This window comes from Bufo bufo, chromosome 3 (assembly GCF_905171765.1).
Source record: "Bufo bufo chromosome 3, aBufBuf1.1, whole genome shotgun sequence".
NCBI lineage: Eukaryota > Metazoa > Chordata > Amphibia > Anura > Bufonidae > Bufo > Bufo bufo.
In genome coordinates this window covers 466,843,285-466,869,982 of record NC_053391.1, presented here as the reverse complement: position 1 = coordinate 466,869,982, position 26,698 = coordinate 466,843,285, and the positions used below count along the sequence as shown (strand labels likewise).

The window sequence follows — 26,698 nt, the reverse complement described above, 5'->3', positions numbered from 1 at the left end:
TATCAAACCTTAGTTTCTTGCCCCTTGTCTTAAACTCCACTAATTCAGAAGCCCACTCATTGCAGAATTTCTGTGACTGTAAATTCTGTACATACATATATTTACAGTAAATGTGGCGGTTTCTGTTGCACATGCATGGGATTTATGCTTTGTTCTGATAGTTTAACAATAATGATGGTATGCAACTGTTAATCAATGTCCGTCACATACAATGACTAGTAAGAATATACACATCTAACAATGTAAAACATTAAATTGAAATACTGAATTCTATAGGTCGTCTATAACATGTTTTCACTGAATTGTGTAATTATCTTTAAAGCCTATGTTCAAAAACTGTGCATGGTACATATTCCCCAGAAGGAACATGGAGGACATGTCATAGTGTGTTCATGCTGTGTTTTCAAAGGGGTATTCCGAGACTTTTTTTTACTGATGATCGGTATTTGATGATCATATTACTATACTCTTCATAGGTGCAAAGGGTGCTCTGGGAGATGCTGGTTTACCTGGCACTGAAGGATTTGAAGGACCTCCAGGAAAAGATGGATCCTATGGAATTCCTGGCTTCCCAGGTCCTCCTGTGAGTAGACCAGCAAACGCATTTTACAAACAAAAGCAAATACATGGAAGTTACTGAAAGTAATTTGTGTGGCTTTTTAAATCTACATTACAATTGACAATGAAAGTGTCTGCAGTAAACAAATGCATTGCTTATAATATTGTACGTCCAATATATATTTTTGTGTTGGCCTATGTACACAGTGAGAAAATTGTCAGTTCTCCCTCAAAATATTCAAAATATAGCTTTAGTAAAATAGTTGATTCCTGTACTGTTGAGTAACTATTTCCCATGAGAATAGACAAGGCCTAAAGAGAATAGCAAGAATTATGTAAAGCATTCTATAGTAACCATACAACGAAGCTGAAAATAGCAGCTAACCATTTACTATATAGACCATAGTGTCTAACATTTATGGAAGTGTTCCAGAATCTTGTATGTGTAGCTTAATCATTAGCATTTATGTTTATTGTGTTGAATAATGGAGATCCAGAATGTTCAGAGAATCATTTAGCACATATACTGTTATAGGGTGATGCTGCGAAAGGACTAATTGGCGACCCTGGATTTCCAGGACCTCCAGGTCGTGAAGGAGTGAGAGGTGAGACTGGCCGACCAGGTTTAGGGTTTCAAGGCCCTAAAGGCACACGTGGAGCCCCTGGGCCACCAGGACCAGATGGACCTCCTGGAATTTCAGGACTGCCAGGTTTACCAGGTATGAATTGCAAATGCTGCTTTTCACTAGATATTGTCAAATTTCTTTTATTTCTTAGAAATTTAGGTAATACATTTTAGGGTCTAGGCATGTTTCTGTGATTTCTGCATTTACTGGTCTGCCTGTGTTCGCCATGTTCACTGTATCCGTATCCTGGCTATGTCTGTTTGTCCTGTCTGTTATTGAGCGCCATGCTCCTTGTATCCAGTTCCTGACAATGTGTTCCTGTTACTTGGTCTGCATCTGAACAGTGTCCGAAGTTGCATGTTTTTTTTTTTTTTTTGTTTGTTTGCCTGTGTTCCTGGTTTTGTTACTTGCTTGGGTTTTGCACCAGCATCTGTTTCCTTGCAGTTTTCTGCCAAGTGTACTGGGATCATCCCAGGAGGTAGCGGTCCAGTCGCTCCCCTGCAGCAAAGACCGGTTTGCTGTATAGGGATTAAAGGGTGAAAACCAGGGGAACACTGGAATAACGCTCTTAGGGTTTGGCCCTGCTTGTCCAGGAATATGCAAGTTCTTTTTGGTTGGTACTTGTTTAATAAAGTATTCGTTTTGGCTTTCTGTGAACACTGGAGATTACTCGCTTGTGAAATGTTCAGGTGCTCTAGTGACCCTAGAACATGAGAAACTACTACCAAATGTAAAGGGCACAGTAACTACATTAGTATCAGAATAATTGGTTACATATTATATCTACTATGAGATAATGCAGTCTAATAACTATAGGCTTATAAAGACCATGAGGGGAATTTACCATTCCGTTTGCACCAGTGCAAAAATGTAGCAACTTTTTTGTGTTTTTTGCTTTTTGTTTTTGAAAAGTGTTGCATGGTTAGCTATATAAATTAGGTGCACACCAGATTTATCAACTGCAACTTTTTAAAAAGTTGCAACAAAGGTGCATATGGGACGTTTGATATATTTGACACAAACACAGACTCAAAGTAAAACTGACCTCAAAAATGTATTTTACGATAAATTCCCTCCTATAAGATTGATCTGATTACATTTCACTAGTACTATTAAGATAGTTTATTGATATCTATTATTACAGGTGATTGCTTTAAAGAGTCTGCAGATGAACAAACAGGTAAGCCTAGTACAGACTGATGTGTGAGCAGAATCATAAAAGTATAACAGGTTTTTTCCTTGTCCAGTCATCTTGGAATCCATTATTTATCAACTGTTTGCTACCATTTTATGATTTGTGGGAGTTTGACCTCTCTTGAAAAAGATGGGGCTGAAGCACTGATTTAGCGATACATCCTCTTAATTTTTACTTGCACAGCAGCGCTCCTGATGGGATGCTGTGCAGGGACTGAAGCATGGCACTATTCACATGTATGGGCTGTGCTTTATTTCCCTGTGCAGGTGTCCACTAAGAATACACTCATTCTGAAGATCTGTGGGGATATCAGATATTAGATCACCACCGATCACAAAGTAATGGCATATTTTAGGAAACTGCTGTCACTTTTTAAGATGAGAATTTAAAGGGATTCTGTCACCTCCTTTTACGATTTTAAGCTGGCACCATCGCTATGTTGACTAAAGTAGCTTATTTCCAGGACTCTTCTTTTTACTTTATTTCGTTTAGTAGTTTTTATGTAAAAGCGATTTTTATGTTATGCTAATTAGGGTCCAAGGTGCCCAGAGGGGCGTTTTTTTCAGTCTCCGGTGCCCAGTGACGCCCCCCTGCAGTGCCCAGTGACGCCTCCTGATCATCAAAACACCTCCCACAGCCCGGCAAACGGTTCCGCCCCCTCCGCACGTCATAATCTACTTTATAGATATGCCTCGTCCTCCTTCCTGTCTGCAGCCAGAAAACTCGCGCAGGCGCAGTACCGCCTGCGGCCTGCGCGATCATCAACGTCCTGAGGGCAACAGCGCTCAGGTCACATCACTGGGCTCGGCGCATGCCCAGTGAGACTTTTGAGGCTGTTGCCCTCAGGAGGTTGATGATCGCGCAGGGCGCAGGCGGTACTGCGCCTGCGCGAGTTTTCTGGCCGCAGACAGGAAGGAGGACGGGGCATATCTATAAGGTAGATTATGACGTGGGGAGGGGGCGGAACCGTTTGCCGGACTGTGGGAGGTGTTTTCATTATCAGGAGGCTGTCTTGGGCACTGCAGGGGGGCGTCACTGGGCACCGGAGAGTGAGAAAAACGCCCCTCTGGGCACCTTGGACTCTAATTAGCATAACATAAAAATCGCTTTTACATCAAAACTACTAAACGAAATAAAGTAAAAAGAAGAGTCCTGGAAATAAGCTACTTTAGTCAACATAGCGATGGTGCCAGCTTAAAATCGTAAAAGCAGGTGACAGAATCCCTTTAAAGGGAATCTGTCGCAAGTTTTGTGGTTCACTGAGAACAGCATACACTGATGATAGATACCTAGGTAGATTCTAGATGCTAGGTCATTTACTTAAATTGACCTACAGTAGTCATTTTCTAAAATCTTTATGGAGCAAGTCCAGTGTGAGCCGAGCACTGGAGTCTGCTTAATACAGTACACAAGCTCCAGGGTCCTTATATATATCAACTCCTGGCTCTTCTTGCCCTTCAGCTGATTACAAAAGAAAAAAGGATGTCAATCAATGGTGGTGGCCAGGATCTCATGAATAGTGGGTCTCCCTGGTGTGTGCTGTCTGTTCAGTGGACCCCGGCACTTGGCTTGCACTGGAGCTCTTCAATACAGATTTTAGCAAAACAACTTGGTCAGTTCGAGTAAGTGACCCAATGTTTTAAAGCGGTTTTTCAGGTGTTTAATATTGATGACCTATTCCCAGGATAGCTCATCAGTAACTGATGGTAGGATTCTACTCCTAGGACCAACGCTGATCAGCTGTTTGTGGAGATATGCTCATGGAGGTCTGTGACATCACGTTCATTGGTCACAAGGCCTAGGCACAGCTCAGTCCAATTGAAATGTCAGTGTTCTTGCTAAGCTGCAAGAAGGTCGCAGAGCTCACTGGAGCACCTCTTCAAATAGCTGGTCGTGGGAGTGCCAGCTATCTGACCACTGCCAATCTGATATTTTTTTCAATCTTTGGCTGCCTTGCTTGGGTTTGCATTGTCAACATCCACTTTGACACCGCTGTAGCCAATCAGTGGCCGCGGCAGTGACCTGCTTTTCCCCCTTGACCAACTGACACAATGTGGCCAGCGATTGGCTGCAGCGGTGTCAAAGCAGACTTCAACGGAGACAGGACCCAGGGGCTGGGAGCAGGTAAGTCTGCTTCCCTTTGCAGGTCTGCCAAGGAGGGAGGTTTCCAACCCCCCATCCCCCAAAATGTGGCCAACCCCTTTAAGCATTTAAGCAGTGAAACAATGGAAGAAGTCTCATGCCACACTGAAGCTTGTAAAAAAATACACAGTATACAAAGCAAGACTTCATGTTACCATGGTAACATCACATAAATTATTCAAATGCCACTGCCAAGTCTAAATAAACAGAACACAGTCCAGAGAAACCATTTTAAGAGGACCCGCCACCAGCGTTGAGATATTTCAGTAAATACCTGTGTAATGCACGCTAGGGGGGCATTACCACTCTTTTTGCCCCATCACTATCTCTTATGGTTGATCTAATGTTATCTATGCATTTATTGTCAAATCCGACAAAATGTATGTATGTATTTCAATACAACTGTTATGTTACATGTGCTGTGCCTGGTTCACCAGCAGATGGCAGCAACGGTGGCAGTGCTAGTTACCATAGAGTGGAAATTTGTTCCATTCTAGCCCTCTGTAAAGAGGGAGAAGTTTAGTTAGTGAAGGTCAGTCTAGCCTTCCCCTCTTGGGGAGAAGTTGTGTGAAAAAGTTCCAGCCAGCAGAGCACTGTCTGCTCTGCTGGGCCTTGAGGCCTAAGCTGAGTGCCTCCAGATTCAGGAGTAAAGATTCCCTGAATAAATACAGGAATAGAAGATACAGAGACAAGGATAAAGATAAATGTACAGATCCAGAGATAAAGATAAAGAGAGTGTCAGGCTACAGAGACCAAAGCACAGATATCGCAGATTGCAGAAAGCAAAAGGAAAAGTTCCTATCTATTCCTGATAGCACAGCAGAGCTGAAAGAGTACAGATGTAGGAGAGCCGAATGTGTTTGCCTGCCAATTCAATGCCAAAACCTGCTGATGACCAAGATAAAGCTTGAAGATTGTTCTTGATGCATGTTTATTCAAGTAAAGTGGTTGTTCGACATTCTACAGAGTCTGGGCTCCAATTTTTTTCTTCCTCCTACCATCCCACTGATCAACTATCCCTTCCTCTGCAACGGAAGCCCGTGCCTGGGGATCCAGGACATCCAGGTAGGAGCACCGTGACAAGTGCTACACCACTAAGGGACATTAGGCTACCCCTACACCACTCTGGCATTCCTACCCTGGGTATCCCCATCACCATCTACTTAGGGGGACTCCGTCCCTCATTGCTGAGATGCAGCTGGCGTCACAACAAAAACACTTTTACCATCTTAAAGAGACTCCGAGTAGGCTCCATCTATTGCACTTGCATTTTGCATAAATTAACAATTCTGGAGCTACTGTTCGTAGAACTGCATTGTTTCATTTCTCAGTTATTCTTCCTAAAATGTATGACAAAAAGGAAACTAATACCCAGTTGTCACTTTATTCATAAATTTGCAGGAGTAATAAGAGAGGAATGGCGCAAAAAGGAGTTCCAAGAAAAGATGCTCCAGCAAACATAAAGAAGTGATTCTTATGAATTCATAATGTCAGAGGCTTCTATAAACATGATAGCTAGCACTTAGCAGAGAATCTGTCTTGGAAATATATGCAGCATGATTCCATGATTCAGCTTGTATCTCTGTGATTTGGTACAACGTCCATCTTTTATGATTTAATGAATGCTTCCGAGACAATAGAAAATGGTAAACTGATGCATAGTTTCCATAGAAATAAGTAACCACCAGAAAGTTTATCATGCAGAATACATGTTAGGTTTAAGACATCTTAGCAGTACTTCTCCTGTGTAGCTGACAATATCAATTTCTCCAGTGCAAGACAAAGTTTAAGCTATGTTATAAGAATATGACCTAAAATATCTGTGAAAAATAACAGTACCTCCTTATTTCCAGATAGTGGATGTATTTTAACTCCACCACCTGCACCAGCAGGAGCCCCAGGACCACCAGGATTGCCAGGATTCAAAGGTAACAACATTTATCCATATTTATGCTAACTCTAATTTATTAATTTCAGAATTACTTTGTGTTGTAAAGCCAAAAGACTGACAGAATGAGCCACTGCAAAACTTACACATTATATATCCGATTTTTTATACCTAAAAATGCACCAATTACATAACTTACATATATAATAGATAATTAATATATCATATAATAGATTAAAAAGTTTAGTAAAATTGTAAATGAATAACACTGATCACAAGTTACAGCTTACAATACAGCAACAAAAATGCATTCACAGTTCATTAGTCATTAGAAAAAGTTGACAAGCAGACACATGCTTAACCTGTTCCGGACACATGACGTACCGGTACGGCATGATGTCCCGGTACTTAAGGACACATGATGTACCGGTGGAATCAATCAGCAGGCACCGCGTGGGACAATGCGCCGGGGGGTCCTGTGACCACCCGTGTCGGCGATCGCCGCAAACCGCAGGTCAATTCAGACCTGCAGTTTGCGGCTTTTAGGGGAGTTGCGGTTGGCGCTGCCATCGGGTCCCCGTGCCCCTGTAAGGGGGACCCGATGGCATGGAAGGCAGCGCAATGCCTTCCTTAGGCATCGGCGTTGCCTTCTGGTGACGAGCCTGTGAGATCCAGCCCCCTGGATCTCACAGGCCGGAAGCTGTATTAGTACTACACACTGTATTACTCATACAGCTAATGCATTCCAAGACAGAAGCATTGGACTGTATTGTAAAGGGGATAAGACCCCCAAAAGTTAAAGTCCCAAAGTGGGACAAAAAATAAAGTGAAAAAAAAGTTTAAAAAATAAAGTTTTCCCCCCAAAAAATTAAAAGTTTCAAGTAAAAATAAACAAAACAAAAACGTCATTTTCCCCAAATAAAGTGAAAAAAATCGCGTCCGTATCGACCAGCTATATTACCATATCACATGACCTAACCCCTCAGGTGAACACCGTAAAAAATAAAAAATAAAAACTGTGCTAAATAAACCATTTTATTGTCACCTTACATCACAAAAAGTACAACAGCAAGCGATCAAAAAGGCGTATGCCCACCAAAATAGTACCAATATAACCGTCACCTCATCCCGCAAAAAATGAGCCCCTACCTAAGACAATCGCACAGAAAATAGAAAAACTATGGCTCAGAATATGGAGACACTAAAACATCATTTTTTTTGTTATAAACTTAAATAAATTTAAAAAAGTATACATATTAGATATCGCCCGTCCGTAATAACCTGCTCTATAAAAATATCACATTACCTAACCCCTCACGTGCACACCGTAAAAAATAAAAATAAAAACGGTGTAAAAAAAGCCATTTTGTGTCACCTTACATCACAAAAAGTGTAATAGCAAGCGATCAAAAAGTCATACGCACCCCAAAATAGTGCCAATCAAACCGTCATCTCATCCCACAAAAAATGAGACCCTACCTAAGATAATTGCCTAAAAACTGAAAAAACTATGGCTCTCAGACTATGGAAACACTAAAACATGATTTTTTTTGTTTAAAAAATGAAATCATTGTGTAAAACTTACATAATTTAAAAAAAATATACATATTAGGTATCGCTGCGTCCGTGACAACCTGGTCTATAAAAATACCACATGGTCTAACCTGTCAGATGAATGTTGTAAATAAAAAATAAAAACGGTGCCAAAACAGCTATTTCTTGTTACCTTGCCTCACAAAAAGTGTAATATAGAGCAACCAAAAATCATATGTACCCTAAACTAGTACCAACAAAAGTGCCACCCTATCCCGTAGTTTCTAAAATGGGGTCACTTTTTTGGAGTTTCTACTCTAAGGGTGCATCAGGGGGGCTTCAAAGGGGACATGGTGTAAAAAAAACCAGTCCAGCAAAATCTGCCTTCCAAAAACCGTATGGCATTCCTTTCCTTCTGCGCCCTGCTGTGTGCCCGTACAGCAATTTACGACCACATATGGGGTGTTTCTGAAAACTACAGAATCAGGGCCTTAAATCTTGAGTTTTGTTTGGCTGTTAACCCTTGCTTTGTAACTGGAAAAAAATTATTAAAATGGAAAATCTGCCAAAAAAGTGAAATTTTGAAATTGTATCTCTATTTTCCATTAATTCTTGTGGAACACCTAAAGGGTTAACAAAGTTTGTAAAATCAGTTTTGAATACCTTGAGGGGTATAGTTTCTAAAATGGGGTAATTTTTGGGTGGTTTCTATTATGTAAGCCTCACAAATTTGGTATTTTATTATAAATAAAAATGAATTTTTTTGACTCCATTTTACCAGTGTCATGAAGTACAATATGTGACGAAAAAACAATCTCAGAATGGCCTGGATAAGTCAAAGCATTTTAAAGTTATCACCACATAAAGTGACACTGGTCAGATTTGCAAAAAATGGCCTGGTCCTTAAGGTGAAAATGAGCCAGGTCCCTAAGGGGTTATAGGGGTTATCCGATTTCAGAAACGACCCCCCCATGTGCGGGGCCCCTCACAGGTAATATACTTACCCCGCTCTCTGCGCCACTCCTGGTCCCCGCACCGCCGCCGCTGCTTTTCCCTGCACACCGATGAAAACATCCGTTGTCGGGGGAGCAGCTAATGGCAGACGGGGACGAGCCTCCCTAGCATCGCGGGTGACGCTAGGGAGGCTCGTCCCCTTTCTGGACTTGCAGGAGCACATGGCATTATCATGATTTATAATGCTATGTGCCTCTGCATGACCTTACTGATACAGAATCATAGTGACAGCTTTATGTCAATATGATCCTGTATAAGTAAGGTCATGCAGAGGCACATAGCATTATAAATCATGATAATGATGTGCGCTCCTGCAAGTCCAGAATGGAGGATCATACTCCAATACAGAGCGTGATTCTCGCAATGAACTCGCCTGTCTGTAACAGCCCTAACATATGAGCTCCTATAATACAGTGACAGTTTTTCCAGTTTATTTTTCAGATTTCTATACTGGGCCCTGGTGTAAAGACAATATTTTAGAGAATGCAAGTCATCAGACCAGGTTTCTGTAGACACTGGGGCAACAAAAGATAGTTTGAGGCCTACAGAATTGTGAATGCAGCTCTGGAGTAATACAAACTTTAACTCAGGATCAGTACTAGATAATTAAAGCAATATGTTTAAAAAAATTACCGTACTCAACTTTTTCTACAGATTAATTCTCTGCACACCACAAAATAGTGTTGAAATCAATATGAGCTAATAGACTTCCATAGGGAGACTTACTTCTGGTGAGATGCTTTGTTAATCAACTAGTCTGTGTGGTGGACACGTAAGATAACAATAGTCTGGAGTGGAGCTAATAGGTGTACGGCCACATGGTGTGTTGGATTTTTTTGCAATTCAGGGTTGGCAGCACACTGGCGACTCACCCTGCAACCCCATTCATTTTTATGGGATCACCGCTACACTGAGATTCCTTGCGATCCTGGCTGCGATAACTGTCACACAACCAGTGTCGCCATGTAGCAGTGACCTAATTCTACAACATAGCAACATGGTCCATTGAGCACCTGCCAAATCAGTTGCATATCACATCAAAATGCATTTTATATGCAATTGAACCTGTGTACATGGGAAAAAAGGTATGCTCTCACAAACATTTAAGTGCTCTAGACAGCACTGGTAGTAGGTTTATGGGCAAAATGGAGTTGACAGAGTTCCTTAAAGGCACTTTCACACTAAGTTGCATCCTGCTTCTACACGATTCTGCGATCCAGATGTTATTTAACAGCTGGTTCGGGAGAAACTGGGGGAGTTGACTGAACCCACCCCTGTTTGGAAACCTTTAAACTGTTCTTTTACGTCATTGTAAAGAATTTGACTTAAACTGTTCATTTTGTATGGGTTAGTTAGTAGGATCTAATTTATAGTGATATGATATGTTATGTATATGTGTTTTATTTTTATGATACTAGGCTTCAGAGGCCTGAAAGGCCAGCCAGGGTTACCGGGTCCAGATGGCATCAAAGGTCTTAAAGGAATCGGAGGTGATCCTGGACCTGACAGCTTGCCAGGGCCACCAGGTAATATTGCTTTATTATTTGAGAAAACATTTTTTAGTTTGCAGCATAGAGTTTTATAGTTGTGATCTTCCTTTTGTTAGTTTTTTTCATCTTATTGATTTTTTTCGTCATTGTGTATTTATCTGATTCAGAGCCTCAAAACGCGTGCATAGTTAGGATATGCCAGTGATGGTGAACCTTTTAGAGACCGAGTGCCAATCTTCAACCAAAAACCCACTTATTTATCGCAAAGTGCCAACACGGCAATTTACCCTGAATACTACAGTCCAATATAGTACATCTTCTATGTACTTTATCATTTGGCTATAATAACCTGCCTACATTTAGTGCGCTGCTTGTGCTGTACATAGTGCGCCCTGCGCTGATGAATGGCGGGTAAAGTCTAAGGCATATTGGTATGCCTTAGACTTTTTCCAGGGTGCGGGTGCTCACAGACAGGGCTCTGAGTGCCGCCTCTGGCACCAGTGCCATAGGTTCGCCACTACTGGGATATGCCATAAATGTCCCAAAAGTGTGGGTCCCAAATCTGAACACACAAGAACAGAGTCCTGTCATGAACGGAGAGCAAGCCGAGCATATGCCTTTCTACATTTACTGCTATGATTGCTGGGTTCTGGTTTCAACTATTGTCTGCAGTCAGGGCTGTCTTTAATATTGATTGGACCCTGGGCAAGAATTTCCTTGGGCCCCCTGAAATGCTAAGGTCCATCTGTCTTCATGAGTGATTATCGCAGGGAAGGCAGGTTAGTTAGTGTACCCGAGCATTAGATTTTAAGACGCCTGTGGCCACCGCGGGGGCACAGGAGGCAGAAGCACAGCTCCCGCACAGCCCGTCTCCCCTTTTCAAATAGAAGACGGGTGGCCCTTAGCAACGCTCATTTCAGAGAGCGCTGCTAAGGGTAATTTCAGCCACAGTTTTCTACTAAAATTACACGTATGTATGGCAGTCCCAGTATCATAGTGCCATCTCCCCCCCCCCCCCAAAAAAAAAGTGCCAGTATCAAGAGCCTCTCTCCACCCCCCCCCCCATGTCCCAGTATCATAGTGCCTCTCCTCCCCCCTATGTCCCAGTATCATAGTGCCATCTCCCCCCCATGTGCCAGTATCAGGTGCCAACCCCCCTCCCCCCCACATGTGACAGTATCAGGTGCCTCCCCATGTGTATCATAGTGCCAACCCCCCTCCCCCCATGTGCCAGTATCAAGTGCCTCCCGCTCCCCCCATGGCAGGTATTAATTAAAAAAAAACACTTCCCTCTATGTCAGCGATGCGATGCAGCCTCTTCCTGTGTCCCGCCCTGTATGTCCATATATGGAATCAGTGCTTGTGTATTCTAATTTAGCCTGTATTTCAGAAAAGTTTCTGCTGGGATTCGAACCCACGACCTTCTGTATCAGAGGCAAAGCACCTAACCACACAGCCATAAGAGAAGCCTTGCCACTGATTGAAAAAATATGAAACTTCTACTGTTATAGCTGGCTAAGTGTACAGCTATACACATGACAGCTGCCCTAACACACCCAGCTCTGCTACATCTATACACATGACAGCTGCCCAAACACACCCAGCTCTGCTACACCTAATACACATGACAGCTGCACCAGCACACTCAGCTCTACTATATCTCTATATATGACAGCTGCCCCAGCACACCTAGCTCTGATACATCTATATATCTCTAAGTATTGCTATACAGTAGATAGATATATAGAGATATAGCAGAGCTGAGTGTACTGGGGCAGCTGTCATGTGTATAGATGTAGCAGAGCTGGGTGTGTTTCGGCAGCTGTCGTGTATAGATGTAGTAGAGCTGGGTGTGTTTGGGCAGCTGTCATGTGTATAGATGTAGCAGAGCTGGGTTTGCTGGGGCAGCTGTCATATATAGAGATATAGCAGAGCTGAGTGTGTTAGGGCAGCTGTCATGTGTATAGATGTAGCAGAGCTGGGTGTGTTTGGGCAGCTGTCATGTGTATAGATGTAGCAGAGCTGGGTTTGCTGGGGCAGCTGTCATATATAGAGATATAGCAGAGCTGAGTGTGTTAGGGTAGCTGTCATGTGTATAGATGTAGCAGAGCTGGGTGTGTTTGGGCAGCTGTCATGTGTATAGATGTAGAAGAGCTGGGTTTGCTGGGGCAGCTGTCATATATAGAGATATAGCAGAGATGAGTGTGTTAGGGCAGCTGTCGTGTATAGATGTAGCAGAGCTGGGTGTGTTGGGGCAGCTGTCATGTGTATACATGTAGCAGAGCTGGGTTTGCTGGGGCAGCTGTCATATATAGAGATATAGCAGAGCTGAGTGTGCTGGGGCAGCTGTCATGTGTATAGATGTAGCAGAGCTGGGTGTGTTTCGGCAGCTGTCATGTGTATAGATGTAGCAGAGCTGGGTTTGCTGGGACAGTTTTCATATAGAGATATAGCAGTGCTGGTGTGTTAGGGAAGCTGTCATGTGTATAGATGTACACTTAGCCAGCTATAACAGTAGAAGTCTCATATTTTTTCAGTCAATGGTAATGCACCTCTTATGGCTGTGAGGGTAAGTGCTTTGCCTCTGATACAGAAGGTTGTGGGTTTGAATCCCAGACACATCTCTCCCTCTCCTGAGGACGGCAATACAAATAACTATGCCTGAGCGTGTCCATACCGTAGGGACGCAAGGGCAGGCCCGGGTCGGAGGTCGGGAGCAGGAGCTAGCATGGCACTGGCCAGCAGACTCGGCAGTAAGTAATTGTAATTGACAGACAAGTCCTTCACTAATGCGAGCAGCGAGCCACACGCCGCTCGCTCACAAGTGAATGTGGTAGTCGGGAAACTGAGCTGCCCGGGGCCCCCAGGAGCAGCTGGGCCCGGGGCAGCTGCCCCTTTTGCCCTGCGGCAAAGACGGCCCTGTCTGCAGTCCCATAGCAGTCAATGGAGGGTTGGGACACTCCTTTAACACACTGACTACTTTCTACTGCCACTGGAGAAGCTTTATAGATAGCTAAATGTTATACATAATGCTCAATGAGAAGACAGTAGAAAATAAGCGTCCATGCTCCCTCTAGTGGTGGCTACAGGCAATCAGCATGTTCTGTTTATACAGGGGATTTAGGGATCTGAATCAGAAAAACAAAGTACTGACTGCTGTAAAGATATATTTAGAATGGGGTTTTTTTGTTTGTTTTTTATTACATTAACTTGGGGTTGCCATACAGTTTATCCCCTGAAAATAGTCTGTCTCACAATACTTTTTTGCTGAAGGCTAAACTGGCATTAAACTGAGGGCAGAGAAGGAACAAGAATAATGGCAATTGCCACCGCCTAACATATTAAACAGGTTTTTGTAAGAATTCATTTGAGTGAAGAATCACCAGTCAGGTATAGCGCCCCCATGGCAATGTTTCCACTTGCATGCTCCTTCCATTATCTTTTTAGTAGGATACCATAACATTTCATTTCTTAAAATGTCAATCCTTTTCAATCATTGTATATTCATTATGTAATATACAAAATATACTAATAATCCCAGCAGCAATGACTAGACATTTTGAAGCTTAGGTATATGGGCAGCATGGTGGCTCAGTGGTTAGCACTGGTGCCATGCAGCACTGGGGTTGTAGGTTTTAATCCAACCAAGGACATCTGCATGCAGTTTGTATGTTCTCCTCGTGTTTACGTGCGTTTCTTCCGGGTACTCTGGTTTCCTCCCACACTCCAAAGACATACTGATAGGGACCTTAGATTATGAGCTCCACTGGGAACAGTGAGTAATGATAACGGCTGTGAAATATGTCAGCACTATATCTATCTATCTATCTATCTAAAATAAATAAATGGCATTATTGTTTGCACGAGAATAATTGCATTCATGTAATATGAGTTTGTTTCTGATTTTAGCTATAAAACTTTTTTTGTTCTATTACAGGATTTCCAGGGAGAAGAGGAGACCGTGGTACTCCTGGATTACCAGGTTTGCCTGGTCTACCTGGCCTAGAGGGTAATCCAGGTTTTAAAGGATTTGATGGTCAGCAAGGTGGCCCAGGTGATGTTTTGGGTGCTCCTTCAGGACTTCGGGGAGATGTTGGATTTCCTGGTTTCCCAGGTCTAAAAGGCAAGCAAGGTGAACCAGGTTTACCAGGACTGCAAGGTATATAACTCTTAGTTGATATCTTTTTATATCATTGATTTTTACAGAAAATGTTAGAAAACATCCCAAACAGTACAATATTTGGTACTTTTTATAACTACAGTCAGGTCCATAAATATTGGGACATCTACACAATTCTAACATTTTTGGCCAGGGTCCTAGCTACCAGAGAGGCCAACGTTTTTTCGTATAGTGTGCAAGCACGACCACCAGTGATGGATTGCAGGGTGGTCGTAACCATGGAAATGAGCAGTGTATATTGTGCTGGAAAAAGGAATCCAGCCAGCAAATAAGGGAATATTCAGTCAGGTCCATAAATATTGGGACATCGACACAATTCTAACATTTTTGGCTCTATACACTGCGTGCAGAATTATTAGGCAAATGAGTATTTTGACCACATCATCCTCTTTATGCATGTTGTCTTACTCCAAGCTGTATAGGCTCGAAAGCCTACTACCAATTAAGCATATTAGGTGATGTGCATCTCTGTAATGAGAAGGGGTGTGGTCTAATGACATCAACACCCTATATTAGGTGTGCATAATTATTAGGCAACTTCCTTTCCTTTGGCAAAATGGGTCAAAAGAAGGACTTGACAGGCTCAGAAAAGTCAAAAATAGTGAGATATCTTGCAGAGGGATGCAGCACTCTTAAAATTGCAAAGCTTCTGAAGCGTGATCATCGAACAATCAAGCGTTTCATTCAAAATAGTCAACAGGGTCGCAAGAAGCGTGTGGAAAAACCAAGGCGCAAAATAACTGCCCATGAACTGAGAAAAGTCAAGCGTGCAGCTGCCAAGATGCCACTTGCCACCAGTTTGGCCATATTTCAGAGCTGCAACATCACTGGAGTGCCCAAAAGCACAAGGTGTGCAATACTCAGAGACATGGTCAAGGTAAGAAAGGCTGAAAGACGACCACCACTGAACAAGACACACAAGCTGAAACGTCAAGACTGAGCCAAGAAATATCTCAAGACTGATTTTTCTAAGGTTTTATGGACTGATGAAATGAGAGTGAGTCTTGATGGGCCCGATGGATGGGCCCGTGGCTGGATTGGTAAAGGGCAGAGAGCTCCAGTCCGACTCAGACGCCAGCAAGGTGGAGGTGGATTACTGGTTTGGGCTGGTATCATCAAAGATGAGCTTGTGGGGCCTTTTTTTGGGTTGAGGATGGAGTCAAGCTCAACTCCCAGTCCTACTGCCAGTTTCTGGAAGACACCTTCTTCAAGCAGTGGTACAGGAAGAAGTCTGCATCCTTCAAGAAAAACATGATTTTCATGCAGGACAATGCTCCATCACACGCGTCCAAGTACTCCACAGCGTGGCTGGCAAGAAAGGGTATAAAAGAAGAAAATCTAATGACATGGCCTCCTTGTTCACCTGATCTGAACCCCATTGAGAACCTGTGGTCCATCATCAAATGTGAGATTTACAAGGAGGGAAAACAGTACACCTCTCTGAACAGTGTCTGGGAGGCTGTGGTTGCTGCTGCACGCAATGTTGATGGTGAACAGATCAAAACACTGACAGAATCCATGGATGGCAGGCTTTTGAGTGTCCTTGCAAAGAAAGGTGGCTATATTGGTCACTGATTTGTTTTTGTTTTGTTTTTGAATGTCAGAAATGTATATTTGTGAATGTTGAGATGTTATATTGGTTTCACTGGTAAAAATAAATAATTGAAATGGGTATATATTCGTTTTTTGTTAAGTTGCCTAATAATTATGCACAGTAATAGTCACCTGCACACACAGATATCCCCCTAAAATAGCTAAAACTAAAAACAAACTAAAAACTACTTCCAAAAATATTCAGCTTTGATATTAATGAGTTTTTTGGGTTCATTGAGAACATGGTTGTTGTTCAATAATAAAATTAATCCTCAAAAATACAACTTGCCTAATAATTCTGCACTCCCTGTACACCACCACAATGGATTTGAAATGAAACTAACAAGATGTGCTTTAACTGCGGACTGTCAGCTTTAATGTGAGGGTATTTACATCCAAATCAGGTGAACGGTGTAGGAATTACAACAGTTTGCATATGTGCCTCCCACTTGTTAAGGGACCAAAAGTATTGGGGCAGAATAATAATCATAAATCAAACTTTCACTTTTTAATACTTAGTTGCAAATCCTTTGCAGTCAGTTATGGCCTGAAGTCTGGAACGCATAGACATCCCCAGACGCTGGGTTTCATCCCTGGTGATGCTCTGCCAGGCCTCTACTGCAACTGTCTTCAGTTCCTGCTTGTTCTTGGGGCATTTTCCCTTCAGTCTTGTCTTCAGCAAGTGAAATGCATGCTCAATCGGATTGAGGTCAGGTGATTGACTTGGCAATTGCATAACATTCCACTTCTTTCTCTTAAAAAACTCTTTGGTTGCTTTTGCAGTATGCGTTGGGTCATTGTCCATCTGCACTGTGAAGCGCTGTCCAATGATTTCTGAAGCATTTGGCTGATAAAATTGCCCAAAACACTTCAGAATTCATCCTGCTGCTTTTGTCAGCAGTCACATCATCAATAAATACAAGAGAACCAGTTCCATTGGCAGTCATACATGCCCACGCCATGACACTACCTCCACCATGCTTCACTGATGAGGTGGTATGCTTAGGACCATGAGCAGTTCCTTTCCTTCTCCATACTCTTCTCTTCCCATCACTCTGGTACAAGTTGATCTTGGTCTCATCTGTCCATAGGATGTTGTTCCAGAACTGTGAAGGCTTTTTTTTTCTAAATGTTGTTTGTTGGCAAACTCTAATCTGGCCTTCCTGTGTTTGAGACTCACCAATAGTTTACATCTTGTGGTGAACCCTCTGTATTCACTCTGGTGAAGTCTTCTCTTGATTGTTGACTTTGACACACATACACCTACCTCCTGGAGAGTGTTCTTGATCTGGCCAACTGTTGTGAAGGGTGTTTTCTTTACCAGGGAAAGAATTCTGTGGTCATCCACCACAGTTGTTTTCCGTGGTCTTCCAGGTCTTTTGGTGTTGCTGAGCTCACTGGTGCGTTCATTCTTTTTAAGAATGTTCCAAACAGTTGTTTTGGCCACGCCTAATGTTTTTGCTATCTCTCTGATTGGTTTGTTTTGTTTTTTCAGCCTAATGATGGCTTACTTCACTGATAGTGACAGCTCTTTGGATCTCATCTTGAGAGTGGACAGCAACAGATTCCAAATGCAAATCGCACACTTGAAATGAACTCTGGACCTTTTATCTGCTCATTGTAATAGGGATAATGAGGGAATAACACACACCTGGCCATGGAACAGCCGAGAAGCCAATTGTCCCATTACTTTTGGTCCCTTAACAAGTGGGAGGCACATATGCAAACTGTTGTAATTCCTACACCGTTCACCTGATTTGGATGTAAAGCTGACAGTCTGCAGTTAAAGCACATCTTGTTTGTTTCATTTCAAATATTTTGTGGTGGTGTATAGAGCCAAAAATGTTAGAATTGTGTCGATGTCCCAATATTTATGGACCTGACTGTAAATGCCCCGATGCGTGTTTGTCACTAAGGACTGTATGATGTACTGATGTTCAAATAGAATGTCGCAGGTTGTAATCTGATTCTTGCTACGTCTGTAGGAAGACCATTCATTATGCATTTTATATTATTTATCATTATATTATAAATATTATATTATTATACCTGTATATCATTGTACAGTATATATTTTATCAGGAATGGTTTCCATGCAATGTAATTTAAGGTGTGTTTATTTGTTTTAAATAATTACATCAACATGAAAATAAATAAACGCTTGATATAGATCACACTGTTTGTAATGAATCTGTATAATATATGAGTTTCACTTTTTTTAATTAAGTTACTGAAATAAATTAACTTTCTCATGATATTCTAATTTATTGAGATGCATCAGTAATGTAATCTAAGGTACCATTGTGATGCCAGGTTACTAATTAAGACTAAAACCTCAAACTGAAGATATGAATCAAATTAAGTTTACTTGATAGAACATTTCATGTGTAGGTAATGTGTGTTAATGTGCTAATTATATTACACATTTCTCATACCCATATGGGTTACCATACTGTTGTCCCTTAGGCATCGATGGTATATCTGGAGTTCCAGGACAAAAAGGCATTCAAGGTGATCCTGGAATTTCGGGTGCTCCAGGCTTGCCAGGACTATCAGGTAATGGTGGATTTCCAGGAATGCCAGGAAAACAAGGAACCCCAGGAACAGTCGGATCGTCTGGACTTCCTGGTGAGAATACTTTTACCTTTTATATTTTATGAATAACAAGACTTTTCAGTAAGATCCTCTTCTGTGATTGGAGGAGCAAGATGGAATGGTACAATGAGCAGCAGAGTTCGGTTTTCCTGGGCCTTGGTTTGATCACCAATATAGCTTCATTTATAGCTGATTTAAGTCAGTGTGCTTATTTATACATGTATACTTGAACAGGTAGATCATTTGTGTCAGGGGTCTTATTTAATTGGAAGACCAAGATTGCATGAGATAATCTGTTGTAGGGTTTTCAAGTGAAATGCTGTTTCCCACTCAAAGCATGGAAGGTCAGGCTCCTCTAGGTAGAATCAGGTATCAGAGCTGTTCCTGGTAAAGGAAAAAGAGTAAATTTGTTCATAGAAGTCAATAAACCGGGCAAGTACACTAATTGCCAAAAACTACCTCACCCAGATAGAAATGTTGATGTTGTGGCTAGTCTTCCAACTGGCATTTTTTAGCAGAATAATGCTCATCCACACACACAGCAAGAGTTGCACACTAACTTGTCCTGGGACCAGCTGCGACGCCAGCTTCAGTAACCTACCAGTGATTTACAGGCCCAACTGCAACATCTGTGGGCAAATGTGCCACAGGATACCATACAAAACCTGTATGACTCCATGCCCAACCAAATCTCATCTTGTATCCAGGCTAGAGGCGGCCCAACAGGGTACTAGAGCCTCCTTTTAGTTGCACAGTTTTCCCAAACAAACTCCTTTCGCTCTAATAAAATCCTTTCGCTCTAATATTGTAATAACTTACATATGTCATCATTACAATCACACATATAACATTTGATTAGATACCAACAAGTCCATCTTGGTGCTTTACTTGGTGCTTTATTTTTTTGTCAATGAGTGTAGATATTGCCCACTTTCTCATTATCATCCATTAAAGGACATCTGTCAGCAGATTTGTACCTATGACACTGGTTGACCTGTAACATGTGCACTTGGCAGCTGAAGACATCTGTGTTGGTCCCATGTTCATATGTGTCTGCATTGCTGAGAAAAAATAAGTTTTAATATATGTAAATGAGACCCTCTACAATGGTAATGCCCCGTTGCTCCTAGAGGCTAATTAGCATATATTAAAACATAATTTTTCTCAGCAAGGACACATATGAACATGGGACCAACACAGATGCCTTCAGCTGCCAAGCGCACATGCAACAGGTCAACCAGTTTCATAGGTAAAATCTGCTGACAGATGCCCTTTAAGTCGTTTAATCAGAAATTAATTCATGAGACCTCTTAGCAATATAGTGCAGTATAACTTGTATAAACAGAACATACCTTATAAAGGCATTTTTCATGGTCTTATTCTAATGTTAGTAATGAAAAATATATGGCAAAAGTTGTGCATTTACATGTTCTGTTTTCATAACTTATAATTGCCACTCATCGACTGATTTACTTGTATTTTCTCCACACACAAGCAAAACTAAAAAAAAAATCTTCAGGGGTTAGATAAGTATACTAAAACTGTATTGGCATGTATCCTCTGAAGTATGCATAGCCTGCACTGGGAACTGAAGCTGAAACCAAATGAATGCAACAAGGATGGCATTATAACATATAATATCTGCAGTAAACTGTCTTTGCACAAATTGCAATTCTTTTTTTTACATTTCTCTAGGATCTCCTGGACCAAGAGGAGATGAAGGTATGAGTGGTCAGCCTGGACAATCCTTGATAAAAGGGCAACCAGGAGATGCAGGAAATGTAGGATTTATTGGTATAAGGGGAAGACCAGGAGATCCAGGTTTTCCTGGTTTGACCGGGATGGACGGACACCCTGGTGTGAAAGGTAAATGAAATCAAGCTCAATGTATATTTTAGTTTTTTACTTTTTGGCATCTGAACAATAACCTGCTCTATAAATAAAGTAAATAAGTAAAGTAAATGCTATTCTTTTCTACCAGACTGTGTTGTTGCTGGTCAGATACTTAGAAAAGATCCAGAATTTTCCTGATCTACTATCCTGCATAAAATTATTAAAAAGAACATGTCCGTTTTTGTGACTTACATAGTTGGTTGAAAAAAGACCTAAGTTCATCAAGGTCAAATGTTTAATACTTACAAACCCAAGTTGATATACAAGAAGCCAAAAAACTCTCCAGATGGCAAAGACCCAATTTGACATGCAGCAGAAAAAAAATTCTTCATGACCCCACGATGAGCATTCTATATTACTACCAGTAACCTTGTATATTGTGTTTTACCAATTCCTGCCATTACCAGTTCCTGTGGGAGCATGCTCCACTACTTTACAGTTTGGATAGTAATGTTTTCTAATTTCTTGATGAAATTGCCCTTCCTTTAAAGGGGTTATCCAACCCCTAAAATGCCTTTCCTACTGCCCGGGCCCCTCACACTAATTCTACTTACCTTGCTCCCGCGTCGCTTCTAAGGGTCGCACGGCCGCCACTGCATCTCCTCGTCGCACAGATGAAAACATCCAGTGACAGGGGGAGCAGCCAATAGCAAGCCGCGGTGGGGACAAGCCACCCTAGCGTCACCCACGATGCTAGGGAGGCTCATCCTCATCGCCGCCTGCTATTGGCTGCTCTCTCCATCTCTGGATATTTTCATCCACGTAACGGGGAGATTCCGCAGCGGTTGTGCCGGTATAAGAAGCGACGCGGGAGCCGGGGAGCAAGGTAAGTACAATCTGTGTGAGTGGCCTGGCAGTAGGGGAGGCATTTTAGGGGTTGGATAACCCCTTTTATGTAAACAGTGACCTAATTTTCTCTCTTGGATCATCTTTGTACACCAGTCTTAATTTGTCCAGCGGTGGCATTATTATTAATTCGCGCAAACCAGGACTTCAATCAAATTGGCATAGTAGCTTAATAAATCTCCCCATGTTATTCTGTACCTCTGCTATTTATAGACAAAGGGGTGTGTGCACAGTAAATTTCTAGAGGGAACATCATAAGAACAGCATATTGCAATGATGCTCCAGAATTATATTGTGGGAAATGTACAGTTACCTATTAAAACATTAATGTCAGGAGAGGTGCCAGGTCCTCTTAAAGTGATCTTTTGATATATTCTCAATAACGCCAAAGATTTGGTTATTTATGACTTTAGAGTGAACTTTTTACCATTCCATTTAAAATAGGAGCAAAGGGATCACCTGGCATGGCAGGATTTGAAGGTATGAAGGGAGAGAAAGGAAGACCTTCATGGAGTGGACCTAAGGGGCAATCTGGCAATTCTGGTGTACCAGGAGTTAGAGGGCTTCCAGGAGAACCGGGCACAAAAGGTCAGTTAAAAAAAAGACTGGTTAAATTGTACCACCTTTGCTTGTTAGATTTTCATCTCCTTTGCACAAGTAATAATTAGATGATTATGAATATCTATCACGCCAGATACTAATATGTTTTACATTTCATTGGTTGTTAATATTTATAAAATTTACTAATTTCATATATTACAGTATATATGCAGGAGGTTATGAGAGTTTTGACTAGGAGTGCAGCATAGTTCAATAACTCAAAAAGGCCGCCTATTAATACCAATATATATTAAAAATGTAGGGAGATCCTCTCTATTTTACAATTGTTGAATAGGGTAGACCAGTTAACTAGACTTGAGGAGTTGTCCCTTTGGGAGCTATATTCTCATCCGACTTTTGGTCTGGATTTGGTCCTATTGGTCTTTTCACAGGGCACAACGCTACAAAACAGTTGGTCAGTGTAACCAGAGCCCTAATGGTTCTAGCTATATAAGGATGAAGGAGCTCCTGTCAGAATCCTTGACCTTATTTTGCCCCTTTCTTTTCTTTTTTGCTCCATACCTTGGTACAGTCTGTCTCTTAGCTAGAGTCTCACAATACAGTTCCCCCTCCCCCTTTTACCTCTCTTCCTTTCTTATTGTCCTATCTTTCGCCTGATGTTAAATTCTTACCCTGAGGCGAGACCTGTCCTATTGCATCATAAGTTTTCCCTTTATGAATCTCCACTCGGTACCCCATAATAAAAAAGTGAAAAAAAAGGAAAAACTAAAACTTCTCCTGGACATAAGTATTCAGGCTCCAATTTCCTCCCATTTATCTTGATCATCTTTGAAATGTTTCTACACCTTAATCGAAGTCCACTTTTGGTAAATTGACCATGATTTTGAAAGACACCCCTCCCATCTCTATAAGGTCTTACAGCTGACTGCATATCAAAGCAAAAAACAAGCATTGAGGATGAAAGAACTGCCTGTAGAGATCAGATATATAATTGTACAAGGCACATATCTGGAGAAGGGTACAAAGAAATTTTTGCTTCACTGAAATTTACCCAGAGCACAATGGCCCCATAATTCTTAAATAGAAGACATTTGGAACAACCAGGACTTTTCCTAGAGCTGGCTGCCCCACCAAACTGAGTAATCAGGGGAAAAGGGCCTTGGTAAGAGAAGTGACAAAGAACCCAATGTCACAGGTGAAGTTGCAGATAGCTGGAACTTATAAATAAACGACCGACTGGCTTGATCCCAAACTAAAGAGCATATAGGTGAGCCCTATAAAACCCTAAGAGCTCTCCCTGACTGCTAAGCACATGCAAGGGTCTCAATGGTAGACGATTGCATGCCCACGTACCTAAGACTGTGTGACACCTGAAAACCCTATAATAGTGAGGGGACACGACCACCGGCTCCCTGCACTTAATACGGACGAAGTCAGGGTCACCTAGAATCAAGCCAGCAAGGAAACACAATAAAGGAAAAGACTTATCTGAGCAAACAGCAGCAGCCTCCAGCAGTGAACACTTCATCCAGGAAGTAGTATAAACCGCAAAGTGAGGCAGTATGGGAGGGAATATAAAGGAAGACAATTAGTTTAAATAAGTGACACCTGGCAGAAGGAAAGGAGATGACAAAGTGAAACCAAAACAAAGAATGTCATACAAGAGGTAGAGAAGAACGTCTGTCAGACCTTCTCACAGAACTGGCAGTGACAGTACCCCTCCCTCTATGGGTGGACTCCGGACACTCAGAGCCCAACTTCTCAGGATGAGACCTTTGGAAAGCCCTGATAAAATGAGTGGCTTTAATGTCCGCCACTGGGACCCACATCCTCTCCTCAGGACCATAACCCTCCCAATGAACGAGGTACTGAAGAGAACCGCGGATAATGCGAGAATCCACAATCCTAGAGACCTGAAATTCAAGATTACCATCAACAAAAATCGGAGGAGGAGGCAAAGAGGAGGGTACAGTGGGTTGGACATAAGGTTTTAATAGGGACCTGTGAAAAACATTATGGATCTTCCAAGTCTGAGGAAGATCAAGACGGAAGGCAACGGGATTGATGAAGGACAAGATCTTATAAGGCCCAATAAACTTAGGATCCAACTTCCAGGAGGGAACCTTCAGTTTGATATTCTTTGTAGACGACCACACCAGATCACCCACATTCAGGTCCGGACCAGGCACACGTCTCTTATCCGCCACACGCTTATATCTCTCACTCATCCTCTTCAGATTACCCTGAATCTTTTGCCAAATAAATGACAAAAACTAGGAAAATCTCTCCTCATCAGGTAAACCAGAAGACCCTCTCCAGAGAATGTCCCAAACTGCGGATGAAACCCATATGCACCAAAAATGGTGACTTATCAGAGGACTCCTGGCGACGGTTATTTAAAGCAAACTCAGCAAGGGACAAAAAAGAATACCAATCCTCCTGATTCTCTGCCACAAAACAGCGCAGATATGTCTCCAGATTCTGATTGACGCGTTCGGTCTGACCATTCGACTGCGGGTGAAAAGCAGAAGAGAACGACAACCGAACCCCCAAGCGAGAACAGGAGGCCTTCCAGAATCTGGAAACAAATTGCGTGCCCCTATCAGAAACGATGTCTGAAGGAATGCCATGCAATTTAACAATGTGATCAACAAACGCTTGCGCCAGCGTCTTAGCATTGGTTAACCCAGGAAAGGGAATGAAATGCGCCATTTTGCTAAAACGGTCCACTACCACCAGAATCACAGTCTTCCCCGAGGAACGAGGCAGGTCCGTAATGAAGTCCATGGACAGATGCGTCCAAGGACGGAAAGGAATGGGTAACGGGAGGAGAGAACCCGATGGCCGTGAATGAGGGACCTTGGCACGAGCACAGGTCTCGCAGGCTGCCACAAAACCCTCAACCGTCTTACGAAGAGCCGGCCACCAGAATCTCTGAGCAATGAGATCCACTGTGGCTCTACTCCCTGGGTGCCCAGCAAGGACAGTATCGTGGTGCTCCCTAAAAACCTTATGTCGTAAAGCGAGAGGCACAAACAACCTCCCAGGAGGACAAAGATCAGGAGCCTCTGCCTGGGCTGCCTGAACCTCTGCCTCCAAATCAGGATAAAGAGCAGAGACGACCACCCCATCAGCCAAAATGGGACCTGGGTCTTCAAGGTTCCCCCCTCCCGGAAAACAACGTGACAGGGCTTCTGCCTTCACATTTTTAACCCCAGGGTGGAACGTAACAACAAAATTAAACATAGAAAAGAACAAAGACCATCTGGCCTGTCTCGGGTTCAGATGCTTGGCCGAGTAGGCCAGATTCTTATGGTCTGTAAACACGGTAATAGGGTGTCTGGCTCCTTCTAACCAATGGCGCCATTCCTCAAAAGCTAATTTGATGGCCAACAACTCCCTATCTCCCACATTGTAATTTCTCTCTGCAGAGGAGAGTTTCCTAAGCGCTAGGGACTCTGTCACTCCGCCCTGGATAGCTGAGTGGGGGAAGGAATTGCACCTAGATTTTAATGAAACTGACAGCAAATGGATCCAGAAATCTTCGCATGGCTTCTCCAAGTGTATAAAAGTACAGGAGAACTCAGTTAAGATTGCTTTACGCTGGTACAGAACGCCTGAATATCTATACAGGATCAACCTAACACCTAATGACCTTTGCTGGAGATGTGGAACGACTACCGGTTCCCTATCCCACATCTGGTGGTTCTGTCCAACTATCAAACCCTTTTGGACAGAATTAGAGGGTATTCTTAATAAGATATGTGGAAAATCTCTGAAACTCACGGCCCAGCTGGTCCTGCTCTGGGTACCTACATCTGATTTTCGTCCAAGCAAAAATGACCTGGCCACTCATATGCTTATGGCCGCTAAACTTTTGATTCCAGTGAAATGGAGATCAATTGACCCTCCAACAATTAAGATGTGGCGTACTAGGGTACACCAGATGTGTCAGATGGAAGAGTTAGTGGGCTGGACACACAATTGCCGTGATAGATTCCTACAAACCTGGCAGCCTTGGCTGACATACAGGGCAGGCCTTCTAGACTCCCATCAGTGGACTGATGAGTAGGGAGGTGTTCCTTATTCTAGCCCCTACATCAACTATATAGGAAGACACCGCCAAGGCTCCAGGACTCCCTCCTTTGCTATAATTCCCAGTCACTCTGTATTATATGTTCTTACCATTGCCACATACTCATGATTTGCTCATTTCGCGTCTTAAATACTACCTAAAGCAATACTTAATCCGCTGCTTACTGAGAAGACTGATAAATATATCATAGACCGACATGCTGTTGGGGCTGTTTTTTCCCTCCCCCTTCCTTCTTCAACCCCCCCCCCCCCCCTCTTTTCCCACATTGTTGACTGATACTTATCGTTTCTCACAATATTAATGTTAGTATCTATTACTGGTCGGATCTTAGGATCCTCGACAGGTGGTGGATATGCATTACTCTGTAATATGATGTGATAAACGCTGTGCTGTGACACAAGCTTCTTGTTGATATTTGTATTGCTTATGCATAATAAAAAGAGATTTCAAACAGAGGAGAGTTTCCTTGAGAAAAAGGCACACGGTCG

The 26,698-nt window shown here is 42.4% G+C and overlaps 1 protein-coding gene across 1 annotated transcript in view; it reads left to right on the top strand.

Annotated features, from left to right (window-relative positions):
- COL4A2 (collagen type IV alpha 2 chain) overlaps nt 1–26,698 on the top strand; it is a 294,339-nt gene that overhangs the window by 243,359 nt on the left and 24,282 nt on the right. The window contains exons 25-33 of the mRNA XM_040425227.1: nt 477–583; nt 1,094–1,277; nt 2,329–2,373; nt 6,375–6,449; nt 10,375–10,482; nt 14,384–14,605; nt 18,686–18,847; nt 20,510–20,680; nt 21,998–22,141. Coding sequence (XP_040281161.1) covers nt 477–583; nt 1,094–1,277; nt 2,329–2,373; nt 6,375–6,449; nt 10,375–10,482; nt 14,384–14,605; nt 18,686–18,847; nt 20,510–20,680; nt 21,998–22,141 — 1,218 coding nt within the window. The remainder of the gene's footprint in view (nt 1–476; nt 584–1,093; nt 1,278–2,328; nt 2,374–6,374; nt 6,450–10,374; nt 10,483–14,383; nt 14,606–18,685; nt 18,848–20,509; nt 20,681–21,997; nt 22,142–26,698) is intronic.